The following is a 12,892-nucleotide window of genomic DNA, read 5'->3' on the forward strand; positions in this document are numbered from 1 at the left end:
TTAATAAAATTTATAGTAAAAAGTTAATAGACATTCATTAGTAAATTGAAGATGATAAGTTAGTCAAAAAAATTATGTTGCAATTGATTAGTGGCGGAGTTAGCAGAGGGTTCGGGACAATGCTCCCAACAATTTTTAATTCCCTATTAATTTATATAGAAATATAAAGTTTCGTGTATAATAACATTAACAAACAATTTTTAAATCCCTATTAATTTATATAGAAATAGAAAGTTTCGTGTATAATAACATTAACAGCATTCTAAAAAACAAGGATAATAACAAAGTGATATTAATTCATTAAACTTTTTTGAAGAACCTCATTCTACAATAGGCTTTTCTAAGTTTATCATGGAAACACAAATGTTAATTTACATGGATGTGATATATATCGTTTAAGTTTTAATTATATCGTTTCTACTTAATGATGATTTTGACCATTTTGGAATTTGAATTTAGCAAAACTCAAAACACAGAATTTGTAGTTATTTGAGGCAGCGATCTAATTCAATTTGAATCACCAAGATTGAAAGTCATGTGAGGAATATAAAAACCAATCAATGAATATTATACACAACTTCAATATTTTGAGTTAACTAAAATTCAATATGTAATTAATTCACGCATAACTTTCTCACATAACATTCAATCTAGCTGATTCAAATTGGATTAGAAAGCCAGCTCAAATGGCTATAATTTCCATGTTTACATTTTGCCAAAATCAGAATAAAAGAGAGTCAAAATCACGTTCGAAGTTAAAACAGTATTACCAAAATCGAAACGACATTTAACATTTCAGTAATTTATTCAGAGAAAAAATAACAAAAGGTAAAAAGATAGAGAGAGAAGATTCTAAAAGTTAAAAGTAATAAGAAAGGGATAAATGTAGCTTTTATTTGTCCTTTGCTGGTGTAAAAAGCCTATAATAAAAAAATAAACCCGAATTTAAATCTATTATATAAAATATATATATATTGAACATAATAATAAATTAATACACATTGGGCTATAATTTGAGCCAAGCCCACAAATCAGAACATTTGAGCCCATAAGGGCCATCGGGCCCAATTTGATAATAAAATTCGGCCCGTCTACTTTTGGATCGAGGTCAACGCGCCTTCTTCACTCACGCGCGCATTTATTTTTGGATTATTTTAAAAATATAAAAAGAAATTTGCCCCGCCATTATCACATTGATCAAAACCAACAACAATTCTGCAAAAACCCCCAAAAAAACCCTAGCAATGAATCTTCCATCTCCAACCATGAAATTGACAGATTAAATATATACATTTCGCCGGAAAAAATGGTACTGGCACCATTTTTAGCGAAATCTCGACCGTTCATCAGGCTGCCGAACTTCAAATCCATCTCCACCTTCGCCCACCTCTGCCAACAATCGCAGCCGGCGGAGCCTCCGCCGTCGCAGAATCCACTACCCCCAAACCCTAAATCCCTCAGTTCTACCCTCTCTGATTCTCCCGTAATTACCGCCGCTCAAGTACACATCAGCTACGGGTTTCTCCCCGGAAAATTCGATGAGCAAATGAAATCGCTAGCGAAAATGCTCGACTCGAAGAGTTTGATTGATCAGTTAGCGGATTGGATGACGGAACATCGATGGGCGGAAGTGAAGCAGCTGTTCGAGTTCTGGATTAGGTCTTTGGATAATAGCGGGAAGCCGAACAAGCCTGACGTGAATCTGTATAACCATTATTTGAGGGCGAGTATGCTGTTGGGGACGCCTCCGGGGGAACTGCTCAATATCGTGGCGCAAATGGACGATTGTGGGGTATTGCCTAATACTGCGTCGTTTAACCTTGTGCTCAAGGCTATGCAGCTGGCCGGTGAATCACGGGCAGCTGAGAGATTGATCGGAAGGTTGGATTTTTTTCGTTGCATTTTGTTGAGCAAATGAATAGCACTGCTTGAATATCAATTGATCAATAGACCACGGTAGTTTTATGTATATTCTTGGAACTAAAACTTGTTACGCGTAATGGTTGTGGATTGCATTCGTGTATTTCTATTGCTACTAGTGTTACATCTATGATGTTAGAGCTACAGACAATAAGCATTGTTTCGTTGATTCTTTTGTTTTATCCGTTCCTTCTTCTTTCGTGTTCTATTTCTTATTGCATTCTTCCACCTCCTTCTTTCAACACAATGAGTAATCCAATTTAAATGTAGTATTTTCTGCATTACTTTTGTTTGGGTCGGGGTGTATGGTTTGGTAGCAACGGGGGATTAATCTTTTTTCTGCTTCCATGATTGTTTCACCATATATTTAATTCATGGAAACTACTTTTCTACTCAAACATGAAAATTGATTCCCTAGAGGGTTTCCGCTGATAATTGAGTCTTTACTTTATTGAGGCCAGGATGCTTCAGATAGGAAAAGAACACGGGAACTGTTTGCCCGATGATGAGTCATATGACTTGATTGTTAATGTGCTTCTTTCTACAAACCAGATCGAATCTGCCATCAAGAACATAGATATGATGCTGAAATCTGGATATATGTTGTCAGTGACTACATTCATAGGCTGTGTCCAAACTTGTGTTAATAATGGGAGGCTGGATACCTTGGTATCAGTTATAGAGAGATGCAAGGTACATATGTTTTGGCTGGTTATCTGAATATCCATACGAATACCTCATATTTTGACGACTAATTGTGATTTTACGGATGTTATCAGAAATCGGACCAAAACAAATATTTACGTCCTCCTTGGCGTACGTGTAATTTTATTGCTGACATTGCAATGCAATCAGATAACAGCGACTTAACTTATTATGCCCTTGAATTCATGGCCAAATGGATTGCTCAAGGAGAAACAGCGAGCCCCTCTGTTCTTCTCTCTGTGGATGAAGGATTAGTTGTCTCTGCTCTCGGAACTGCTGGTCGAACGTACAATTCGAGGCTCTTGGGTGGCTCGTGGGCTGTACTGAAGCGTTCATTACGCCAAAAGAAGGTTCCTCGTCCTGAATCATACATTGCGAAAATTTATGCTTATGCTAATTCGGGGAACCTACAAATGGCTTTTAGTACTCTACAAGATTTTGAGGTTGACCATGGAAATTCTAACAAAGACGATGGAGAAGGTCTTTTCTCTCCATTTTATTCTCTGAATCCTCTGGTCGTCGCCTGCTCCAAGAAAGGTTTCACGACTTTGGATACTGTAAGTTCTTTTACCTAGATGCCTTCAGGTGTTAAGCTTATGGTTAGTAGGACTAGTTTTTTCTGTTTTTTTTTAGGCGTAGTTAAGTCTCCACTGGCAAAATCAATGTTTCTTGAGTGCAGTAAGTAGCACTACTAAACAATATGCTTGATCATTTATATCCTCATACGTGCATACAAATATAATTGAAGTCACTAATAGGGTCTTAAGGTCATATTGTATGGCCAAAATATTTCTTTTAGGTATTTTATCAAAGAACACTTGAGAAAAGAATGGGTTTTATCAAAGTCAGGGAGGATTGATTTGCTGACATTTTTTTCCCACTCACTAAGAGTAATTTTCTTGTGAAAGATCTTTTTGAAAGATACACATGTTTCATGGGCACCACACATATGTTTCCTGCAAATAGAGAAGAGTTTTCTGTCCCCACTTGTTTGTGCATCATCTTTTATAGTTGAGCATAAGAACTGTAACTCTCAGGATTTTTTTTCTTGGTCAATACGAAGAGTATCCCATAACAGGAGGAATTTCATCGTCTATATGGTGTGCAAATTTTTTACTTAGTAGAGAATAATCTCATCCGTTTTGTGCATTGAAAGCATACATTAAAAATAAGGTTCAGTAACGAACCATTTTGATCTGTCGTGAAACTTCAGTTCATATTCTAGCCGCTCATACTTCAAAATTTTCATGCCACTTCGGAAGTTAGGGGATCAAATATTGAGGTTCACATGAAATTGCTTGTCATTGGCTTTCTTTCATCTTTTTGCTTGGTGGTTGCCTTATTATATAATTTTCCGGTAGTATATAGCGCTGCACTTGTAATGTTATTTATCTGGTACTTGACTGAATTTTGAAGTGTTTGCTTAGGTTTATCACCAGCTGGAGAATTTAAGTCGAGCTGATCCTCCATATAAGTCTATTGCTGCTTTAAATTGTATAATTCTTGGCTGTGCAAACATATGGGATCTTGATCGTGCTTACCAGACCTTTAATGACATCAATGCAACTTTTGGATTGACCCCTAATATACATTCATACAATGCCCTGATATGTGCCTTTGGGAAACTCAGCAAGGTAAACTCTCTTCATCCCTAGATCCACCTTCTTTCTTCCCTATTTTAGCAACTATGTGATACAATACTTGTTACTTCTGTTGAATCAATAAAAAGGCCTTTTTATGCGACAGAGAGATGAAGCTGTAAAAGTATTTGAGCACTGCATTGGATTAGGTGTGAAACCAAACATGACTACGTATTCTCTACTTATTGATGCTCATCTTACTACACGGGATCCCAAAGCTGCTCTGGCTGTGATTGATCACATGGTAATTTTCATTCCCCATGCAGTTATATTCTTGTTTATATGAAAACCAAATACGCCCATTAGTTTTTCCGTTGATATATCAAATCTGGTTCTGAAATGGCATTAAAACTTTTCAAGCAGATGGGTGCCGGTTGTGAGCCATCGAAGGAAATGCTAAAGAAGGTTCGGAGGCGATGTGTTCGAGAGATGGATTATGAATCTGATGAAAAGGTAGAATCTTTGGCCAGACAGTTCAAAATTCGCATGGGCACCGAGGTTCGACGTGACCTACTGTTTAATCTTCACTACATCACAGATTATTCATGAAAGTAAGTTCTCAAGAATATTCACAGCTGCATCATGATGCTATAGATTCTTTTCGCTAATGTTTTCTTCTAAAATCATTGCAATTACTATGAAAAGCCACTTATTAAATGTAGTTTCTGGCCTCAGACGACATTAGAAATTTCTGAGCATACAATAGTTGGTGAAAAAATGTAGGGAAATTTTCAAAAAGTAATTTTGCAAGAACATAGATCAGCACGATTCCAGTGGTTTTTGTTGACTTGTGATTTCCTACAAATTGCATGTGAATTCAGCTGCTTGGTAGATGTTGGAGCCTTAAGATGCACGAGTCTTCTGAGCATCTTTCTGTAAATGATACAAAAACATTCATAAGCCTAAGTGCAGTAAAAATCCCAAATAATCTTGTAAAAATCGTACCCGTTTTTGCTCCTCCATGTTTGCCTTAATGAGTGAGTACATAGCAACACCGGCAATGGCTATTCCAGTACCAATTCCAGTTTGTGTAGAGATTGTATTGCCTGCCAATATTTGTTCTCCCAATCATTCGTAGATAATAATATTTAACTATATGGAGAAAGTCGCAAGTTTTATAGTATAAGCATCATAGAAGTGATTGATTACCAAAGACAACAATGGAGAATCCGATAACAAAGACTCGCTTCAGCACATTTCCAACAGCGTGTGTGAGAGGTGCAACCCTTTCCAATGTGTTTGTAGCTACCTGAAGTTACGAGGAAACGAGAAAAAAGAATAGGTAATATGTACTTGCTAAGTAAACCGACATAACCAAAGCCCTGTAAATTAAATTACCTGATTGTACAGATGATAGAACATTCCAATCCAGAAGAGATCAGACAAGAACTTGGTCAGACCAACTTTAGCAATTGCATCTTTGAACCCATATTGCATTAACTTAGGACCTTCAATCTGAAAAAAAAGTTCAAAACTAGAAATCGTAAATCTGTTTTTTTTTCTTCAAGAAATTACAGTGAAATGGACAGATGTCGAAATGTTCATGTAATCGTCGTTGGTCAAGAGAAAACTTACTAATATTGCAGGTGGGAGGCAAAACAATAGGGCTATAATTGAAATGTATGCATAGATATTTGTACTGTCCATCCCCGTCTGTTATACTCAGATTTTTGTTGTTGTTGCAGTTTGCCAGGATGTTCCAAACATGAAATGACAGGAAAGCCCTCGTCAGCAATTTTACAGGAAAACAAATTTCCGAAAAATTTTACGTTCTGCTGTCGGATTTTACCATAGCTTTCTTTGAGTAAATGCTTCTGTAAGTGAAGGAAACATTCGATATCATTGCACTGATGAAGCCGGTCCAGTTAAAGGAAAGTTCCGTCATAGACGCCATTGACACACCTGGATAGCAGTCCAGAGATCACACAACTTAAAAAAATTCGAGTTCAATTTCCTTTTTTCGGTCGATGGATCGTAATTCTTGTTGACTTACCCATTACAACAGGGGCTAACGACAGCCAAAGTGGCAGCGGAATCTGGTTGCCTAAGATAAACTGTGAAGCAGCAGCACTGAAGAATGGCTCCAACGCTGTGTTTTGTACACAAACAGAGGCAAGTAGTTAAGGTTTTTAGTTTCTTTGTCAACTTAGTTCGAATAGATTCATTCGTGTTTGTCGAACATATACACAAATATACCTTTGATGGTATGTGTGAAAGAGACAGCAACTGCTGCAAACGATACGTTTGACATGACATGTCCGAGAGCGTGACAGAATGCTACCGGTGTGAGAAGCCCTAAAAGCTCCTTATTCATTGGCTGAAATCATAAACACCGTCGAAATTACACAATAAAAAAAGGTAATAATAATTTTTACATGAATATATTAGAGTTTGAGAAAATAAACGGAAGTTACAGCGCGTTTTGGTAGACCGACACCCCAGCTAATGAGGCAGTATACTACTCCAACAAGAAGATGAATAGCTGAGACAAAACTGTACAAAGATGATTAGTTTTTTTGAATAATTTGTTTTCAAAGCTGAAAATAATCTAAATTAATTAATTAATTGAATAAAGGTCTCTCAAGAAACACAACGTACTATGGATATGGGAAATAGTTGTAGACCTGCTTGTTGAGTATATTGAATATAACATTCAGGAAATACCTGTATCATAAGAAAATCATATTATAATATTAATAGAAACTGTAGAATATTAAATAAAAGTAAAAGAAAAAATCCAGAAAAATACTTTACCATGTAAAGAAAAAGAATCCAGTAACAAGAGCTGGGAATCTCTCTGAGAAGCTCTTGTTAGGCTTAGCAAACCTGCAATTAAAATAAATAAAAAGAAATTAATATGAACCAAACAAATATAACATATCGAACGGCTCAAAATGCTCGTAAAAGTACCCGTTAGAGAGTTCAATCTCATGACCCTCTGCATCAGAAGCTGCAGCTTTAGTAGCTATAAAAAAATCGGAGATTCCACGACGGTTCAAGATTCCGTCCACTCTTGGAAACTTCACACGTGCAGATAATTCGATCTTTTTAGGAAGTGGCGAAAATTCCAAGTGATTTGCTCTTGAAGTAGTAATAATATGTCCATTTCTATTTCTGTTATACAAGGTAGAGAATCTTGATTGGTGGATGAGAGAAATATTAGAGATTGAAGCCATTGTGAATGAGCAAAGAAACAAGAATTTGATTTCAATTAATTTGTGTGTTTTTATTCATAATAAACAAACATATGCACAAACAAAAATTATAACGTTGACACCAATGTTTTTTTCTTTCTTTCTTTTCTTTTTTTTTTTTTTTTTTGGTTAATTTTGCGGATATATCAAAGAAATGAGAATTGGTAATGAGATATAAAAGAAACAATGAGGTAAATCCGATTTAAAAGGTTTTGGTAGTACGCATTTTCAAACCCTTAAACGTCACGCTCTCTTACTCCACCAACTAAGTCATTCGTCTATTATTCGACACTGTAAGTAAGCCTATGCTAAGTCTATATAATATTTATTTAAACACATATTTAGCCTGAATCAACAAGTATAAATATATCTACCCTTTTATAATGCAAATAGTTTTATATTAAATTTTAATATTTATTATATCATTTTCTTTTCGGCTTAATTATAATTTAAATATTGTGTTAATAATCCGAATTTTAGTAAACTTTTTATTTACAATTAGGCCCATAAAAACTATTAGCCTTTTGAGTCCAAAATATATTTATTTAGTCCAATAAACTCCACTTCACCACCATCTTCAGCCCAGCCCACACTAATCAACCCTTGGTTCTTCCATTTTCTTTTTTCTTTTCTGTACTGTGTGATCTGATTAACCAAAATCCCCAAAATCTCTCTCTAAATTCCGAATAAATATATATATAAAAACACAGTCGAATCGAATCAGTTGGAGAGAGAAAGCGAGATGGGGCAGATGACAAATGGTAAATCTAAGAAAGAAGTGAAAGAAGAAATTAAAAAAGAAGAAGAAATTGAAGACGAAGATGAACAACAGCAAGAGGAGCACGAGCAAGACGGACTTTCTGTTCACTCTCCATGCAAAATCAACTCTTCCTCACTCCGCAAGGTTCAATTTTTTTTTTTAATTTCGTCTACTGCCGGTGTAATTAATTATTGGGTTGATTTTTATTTTTTTGTTGATTTTTTTATTTAGGATAAATCAGAGGTGGAGTTGGAGTTGGAGTTGGGATTGCTCGAAGCTCTCGAAATTTACCCACCTGCCAAATTACAAGGTTTTTTTTTTAATTTTTATTTATTTTCTGAAGCTGATTTTTATTCTTTATTTATTTATTTATTTATTTTTAAGCCCCCTTTGTTGTTGAGAATTGGGATGGAGTATAAAATTACATTGATGTTTATCTGCATGCATGTTGTCGATTTATGGCTAGAATTAGTTTAGCATTAATCATTATTCGGGTGAGCATTTTGAAAAATTGATAGGAATTGGGATGAGGACTTGTTGGTTTTTATCGTCAATGTAGATATCTTCGTTTTTAGGGTGGGATATCGCTTTTTTTTTTTTTTTTTTTTTTAATAAATATTTTGGATATTGAAAATGCGATTCGATTATGTTTTTAGTAGGTCTTTGTGAAAGTTAATGCGCTATAAATATCGTTATGTCATGTAATTAGATTATGTATCTTCGTTTGTAGAGAGAAAAGTGGCTTTTCACCGTGTTTTTTTTGGGTTTATTTATTAGTGTTTTGATGAATTTATCTATTGATGATGATTCCAGGGGTACATCGTCACTTTGTTCTTTATGGTTTAACTGAATACATGCGCAGAAGGTTCGTTTGGCTTTTTTTTAAATTAATTTTTTTACGGTTTCATTAATTGCATCAAGAAATGGAAGTTTATATGATGTTTATGAGGGATCATCGTTTTGACTTTTTGCAGTTTTAACCGTCCATTTACCTCAGACGAAATCTTGAAGTTGCTGAGTCGTTTTTACAATTTGGAAATGGTGGTACGCTCCTTCGACTTTTCTTTATTTACTTATATCATCCAGTTTAGAAAAACGTCAAATATAATTGAAGCTTTCAAATTCAATCTTACTAGAATTCATCATCCAATCTTTTGTATAATATCACATGTAAAATTATTTATGATATATATAGATAAGAACCAAACTTTTGATGCTTGGTCACTGAAGCATTGTGTCTCGTTTTTTTGTTGGATCTCAGAAACAAGATGACGAAGACGCGGAGTTTCTGAGTCAGGAGGAAGACTTTCGGTTGCCACAGAGTTACTTCGAGGACGAAAGTTGATTGTTGACGCATTATAGTTCTCGAGAGTACATAGTCTTTTTTTTTTTTCTTTTTTTTTTTTGGCTTTCACGTATGCAAGTTGTTGATATATCTTATTTTCACGAAGGTTTCAGTTCTTCTCTATTATCCTACCGAGTTTCAATGGTTAATTGTCGTTGTCCTATCTTCGATATTAAGCACTTGGAAGAGAAATCGGAATAGATATATCGCCACCTCTGTTACTTGGTGTGAGATTTTTTTTGGGCATGGTTTTTAATTTACTGCACTTTCTTTGTATAATTATATAAGCAATTAATTACCTTCTCTCTTCACATTTTATTCTCAATTGGTATTCAATTATTCATTTTTTTCCTGTTTGATGTCAATTTATGTTTCTGATTCCTAGAGCCACGAATTTGATATCCACCACAATGAATAAAAAATTGGAATTCATCGACAGATAAACGAACCAAACAAGTTCGATGGACTTGTTATCGACTTATCGTACTTTATAAATCTTTGCTTCAAATTATTCGATCTAAATAGAAACGGAACTTATTCCTCATAATTTTCATTTTCCCTAAATTTTTGTAAAGATGAAATGTTCAGTAATTGGTTGAGATATTTTCATAGGGCAGTAACTGTGAAAGAAAGTAGACAGCATAAAACTTGGTGAAAACAAAAACAAAACGAACAAACAAACAAAAAATGTGTTGCATCGTTTCCTCGGAAACCAGAGCTTTGGAGGCAAAATGCTGGCAGATTAAACACATTTCAATTTCTCATTGCTCCGATAAAACGGTTTGAAATATCATCAGCTTATGACAGTTGACAGTGCTTAACTAAGAAAGCTAGACTCTCCAGAAGAACTTGTTCCAGGTGCTGCAATGAAATTACTGCTGCAGTAAAAAAAAAAACATGATTACTAAATGCTCCAGTTACGAAAGAAGCTCGATTAGTTGGGATATATTATCATATCTTAAAGACAATCGAGTTAATTTTTCACCTCAGGCTGTGCTGGCTTCGATTCCTCAGTTTTGATGTTGTCCTCACCTGTGATGGGCAAAAATTATTTATCCAGCTTAGCCATCAAAGTAATCTTGGATTTTATGGAAAAAAAGAGAGACAAACAGTTCGAATAGTGTCTGAGTTTAGTATATTAAACAGATTTGAATCTGCTGTAAATTAAAAAAAACTACGGAACCATCTAAGAAAAGTATATATCAAGTCCTCGATAGAAATAAATTGGAGCAACGATGATAATGAGTTAATTACACGTCCCTGATACACACACGCTAGACAAATTAGAGATTTTATTACTTACCATCTTCAGGCAAATCGGAGGTCCAGAGAGTGAGGTTATCTCTCAACAGCTGCATAATTAAAGTGCTGTCTTTGTAAGACTCTTCGCTCAGGCTATCCAAATCAGCAATGGCCTCATCAAATGCTTGTTTCGCCAAATGGCAAGCCCTGTCAATTTTAGACGAACAACACGTTATTTTAGGATTTCTAGATAGATTTATTCATGAATAATCATGCCAAAAATTGGAAGGAAAAAAAAAATTACCTTTCAGGAGAGTTCATGATCTCATAGTAGAACACCGAGAAGTTCAAAGCAAGACCGAGACGGATTGGGTGGGTGGACGGGAGATCTGTATTTGCAGTGGCTGAAGCAGCCTATAAAACATTGGAAACGAGAAACACATCAGAAACAGAATGAACTAGCATTAACACAAGATAAATTAACATGCCTCGTAGCTCTTAAGGGACTCTTCAGCTATCTCCTTCTTTTCCTGATCAGTCTTGAACTCAGCGAGGTAGCGATAATAATCACCTTTCCTGAATAACCGAAGCCCAGAATTGAGTCAATGATACCAACAGAAAACTTTTACTAGCTAACTTAAAGATAAATATGATAATTATGAACATGCACTTATTTTTCCTTTCTTTTGATCGTATAAGTGAATAATAACTCACTATAAAGCAAATACGGGCTGAAATAAGTGACAGTGCAATAACCGAATCAGTTATGATGATAACAAGAGTAAAGCAAAGTAGGAAGCTGTATCAAGAACGGACTAAAAAACTAACTTCACGTAATTCCAAGAGCAATATGACTTACATCTTGTAGTAGAAAACAGTAGCTTCTCCCGAACCGGAAGAGGGAATCAGATGCTTGTCAATGACAGAGAGAATGTCCTGGCAAATCTTTGATAGCTCATCCTCCACTTTCTGGCGATAACCTTTAATTAGCTTCACATGGTTCTCGTTTCCCTTGGACTCTTCTTTCTGTTCAATGGAAGACATGATTCGCCATGAAGCTCTTCGAGCGCCAATTACATTCTTGTACCCCACGGACAGTAGGTTTCTTTCATCAACTGACAACTCAACATCTAGCTTTGCGACTTGTTTCATACTTTCAACCATTTCTGCGAAACAAATGGAATAATGTAAATTAAAACGAACCTATATTGATGACATTGTTGCATCGTTATCATTTATCCTGTTTTATGTCCACGAAAATGAATGCGTAAATAATAACTACAAGAAAACGAACTAACATGTTTTTTTTCTTCTCAATTTCAGTGTCTGGACTATTTCCTTTTTTCGTTTTCACCACCAAAATTCGAAGTCGGAGAATTATGTCAAACAGGAAACAAGTAAATTAATTTAAAACCAGTTTCATTTATAATAGCACATTAAAATCAACAGCAACAAAACAGCACAAATTTCACATACATAACATCACAAAGAGGGAATTCAATTCCATCAGCGCCCATTCCCCAATTCCAATCATACGCACGAGTAATCGTCTACGAACATCCACATTTTCCCCATTAAACAAAATCATCAACCGAAAAAGCAAATTGCCTTAAAATCAGATACATACATACATACATACATACATACATACATACATACATACATGCATACACACAAAAACACAAAGGCATGCCGCCGATCAATTATGATCTACGCCGGCGGCGGCTCCACATCTACATACAGCATTATCCAAACAACAACGCTGTAATTAACGCATTTTATACAGAGAATACACATACCATCGTAACGCTCGGCTTGTTCGGCGAGCTTGGCCAAATAGACATGAGATTCTCTCTCCTTCTCCGTCGACATTTTTGAATTGGAGATCTGGAAATGGTTAGAAATGCAGAGAAAAAATCGACGAGGTGTGATGAATTTTGATGCGGAGAGTGAATGAATGAATGAAAAGAGAGGTTATGTAGAAATTAGAAATTAGTATGAAAAAAGCATACATCGTCCGTGCAGGGGCAGTTGGGTAAATATGCAGAAAGTGGGGGGCGCAGATCATGCCATTTTTCGGAACTTG

At 35.5% G+C, this 12,892-nt stretch overlaps 4 protein-coding genes across 7 annotated transcripts; 2 read left to right on the plus strand and 2 right to left on the minus strand.

The window, feature by feature from the left end:
* The first annotated feature begins 1,137 nt into the window (after nt 1-1,137).
* LOC105967564 (pentatricopeptide repeat-containing protein At1g26460, mitochondrial) lies at nt 1,138-6,588 on the plus strand. Of its 2 annotated transcripts, none has more exons than XM_012992166.2 (7): nt 1,138-1,881; nt 2,382-2,613; nt 2,700-3,182; nt 4,053-4,259; nt 4,372-4,509; nt 4,629-4,816; nt 5,951-6,588. In XM_012992166.2, exons 1-6 carry the CDS (start codon nt 1,307-1,309, stop codon nt 4,812-4,814), a joined length of 1,821 nt encoding a protein of 606 aa, XP_012847620.1. In that variant the 5' UTR covers nt 1,138-1,306; the 3' UTR covers nt 4,815-4,816; nt 5,951-6,588. The 2 variants fall into 2 exon arrangements, 1 of the variants encoding a protein (XP_012847620.1); XR_016034623.1 differs by having other exon boundaries at nt 1,170-1,881; nt 4,355-4,509; nt 5,951-6,540.
* LOC105967437 (triose phosphate/phosphate translocator, chloroplastic) lies at nt 4,964-7,561 on the minus strand. Its single transcript, XM_088826114.1, has 12 exons — nt 7,176-7,561; nt 7,020-7,091; nt 6,864-6,929; nt 6,680-6,758; nt 6,462-6,582; nt 6,259-6,354; nt 6,055-6,167; nt 5,841-5,918; nt 5,604-5,720; nt 5,415-5,514; nt 5,211-5,311; nt 4,964-5,138 (listed from the first exon to the last, which is right to left on the minus strand). Exons 1-12 carry the CDS (start codon nt 7,439-7,441, stop codon nt 5,109-5,111), a joined length of 1,239 nt encoding a protein of 412 aa, XP_088682240.1. The 5' UTR covers nt 7,442-7,561; the 3' UTR covers nt 4,964-5,108.
* A 477-nt stretch (nt 7,562-8,038) lies between these two features.
* Nucleotides 8,039-9,875, plus strand: LOC105967566 (chromatin modification-like protein). Its single transcript, XM_012992170.2, has 5 exons — nt 8,039-8,363; nt 8,451-8,529; nt 9,033-9,084; nt 9,194-9,263; nt 9,481-9,875. Exons 1-5 carry the CDS (start codon nt 8,202-8,204, stop codon nt 9,562-9,564), a joined length of 447 nt encoding a protein of 148 aa, XP_012847624.2. The 5' UTR covers nt 8,039-8,201; the 3' UTR covers nt 9,565-9,875.
* Nucleotides 9,876-10,153: 278 nt separating this feature from the next.
* On the minus strand, nt 10,154-12,818 carry LOC105967565 (14-3-3-like protein GF14 iota). 3 transcript variants are annotated; one of them, XM_012992169.2, is made up of 7 exons: nt 12,606-12,818; nt 11,666-11,972; nt 11,295-11,382; nt 11,111-11,220; nt 10,868-11,013; nt 10,550-10,596; nt 10,154-10,439 (listed from the first exon to the last, which is right to left on the minus strand). In XM_012992169.2, the coding sequence occupies exons 1-7, from the start codon at nt 12,676-12,678 to the stop codon at nt 10,437-10,439; spliced, it is 774 nt and encodes a 257-aa protein (XP_012847623.1). In that variant the 5' UTR covers nt 12,679-12,818; the 3' UTR covers nt 10,154-10,436. The 3 variants fall into 3 exon arrangements, with proteins under 3 accessions (XP_012847623.1, XP_012847622.1, XP_012847621.1); XM_012992168.2 differs by having other exon boundaries at nt 10,154-10,442; nt 12,606-12,816; XM_012992167.2 differs by lacking the exon at nt 10,154-10,439 and having other exon boundaries at nt 10,538-10,596; nt 12,606-12,807.
* Nucleotides 12,819-12,892: the final 74 nt, after the last annotated feature.

Source organism: Erythranthe guttata, chromosome 12 (assembly GCF_056151865.1).
Source record: "Erythranthe guttata isolate IM_541 chromosome 12, IM_541, whole genome shotgun sequence".
NCBI lineage: Eukaryota > Viridiplantae > Streptophyta > Magnoliopsida > Lamiales > Phrymaceae > Erythranthe > Erythranthe guttata.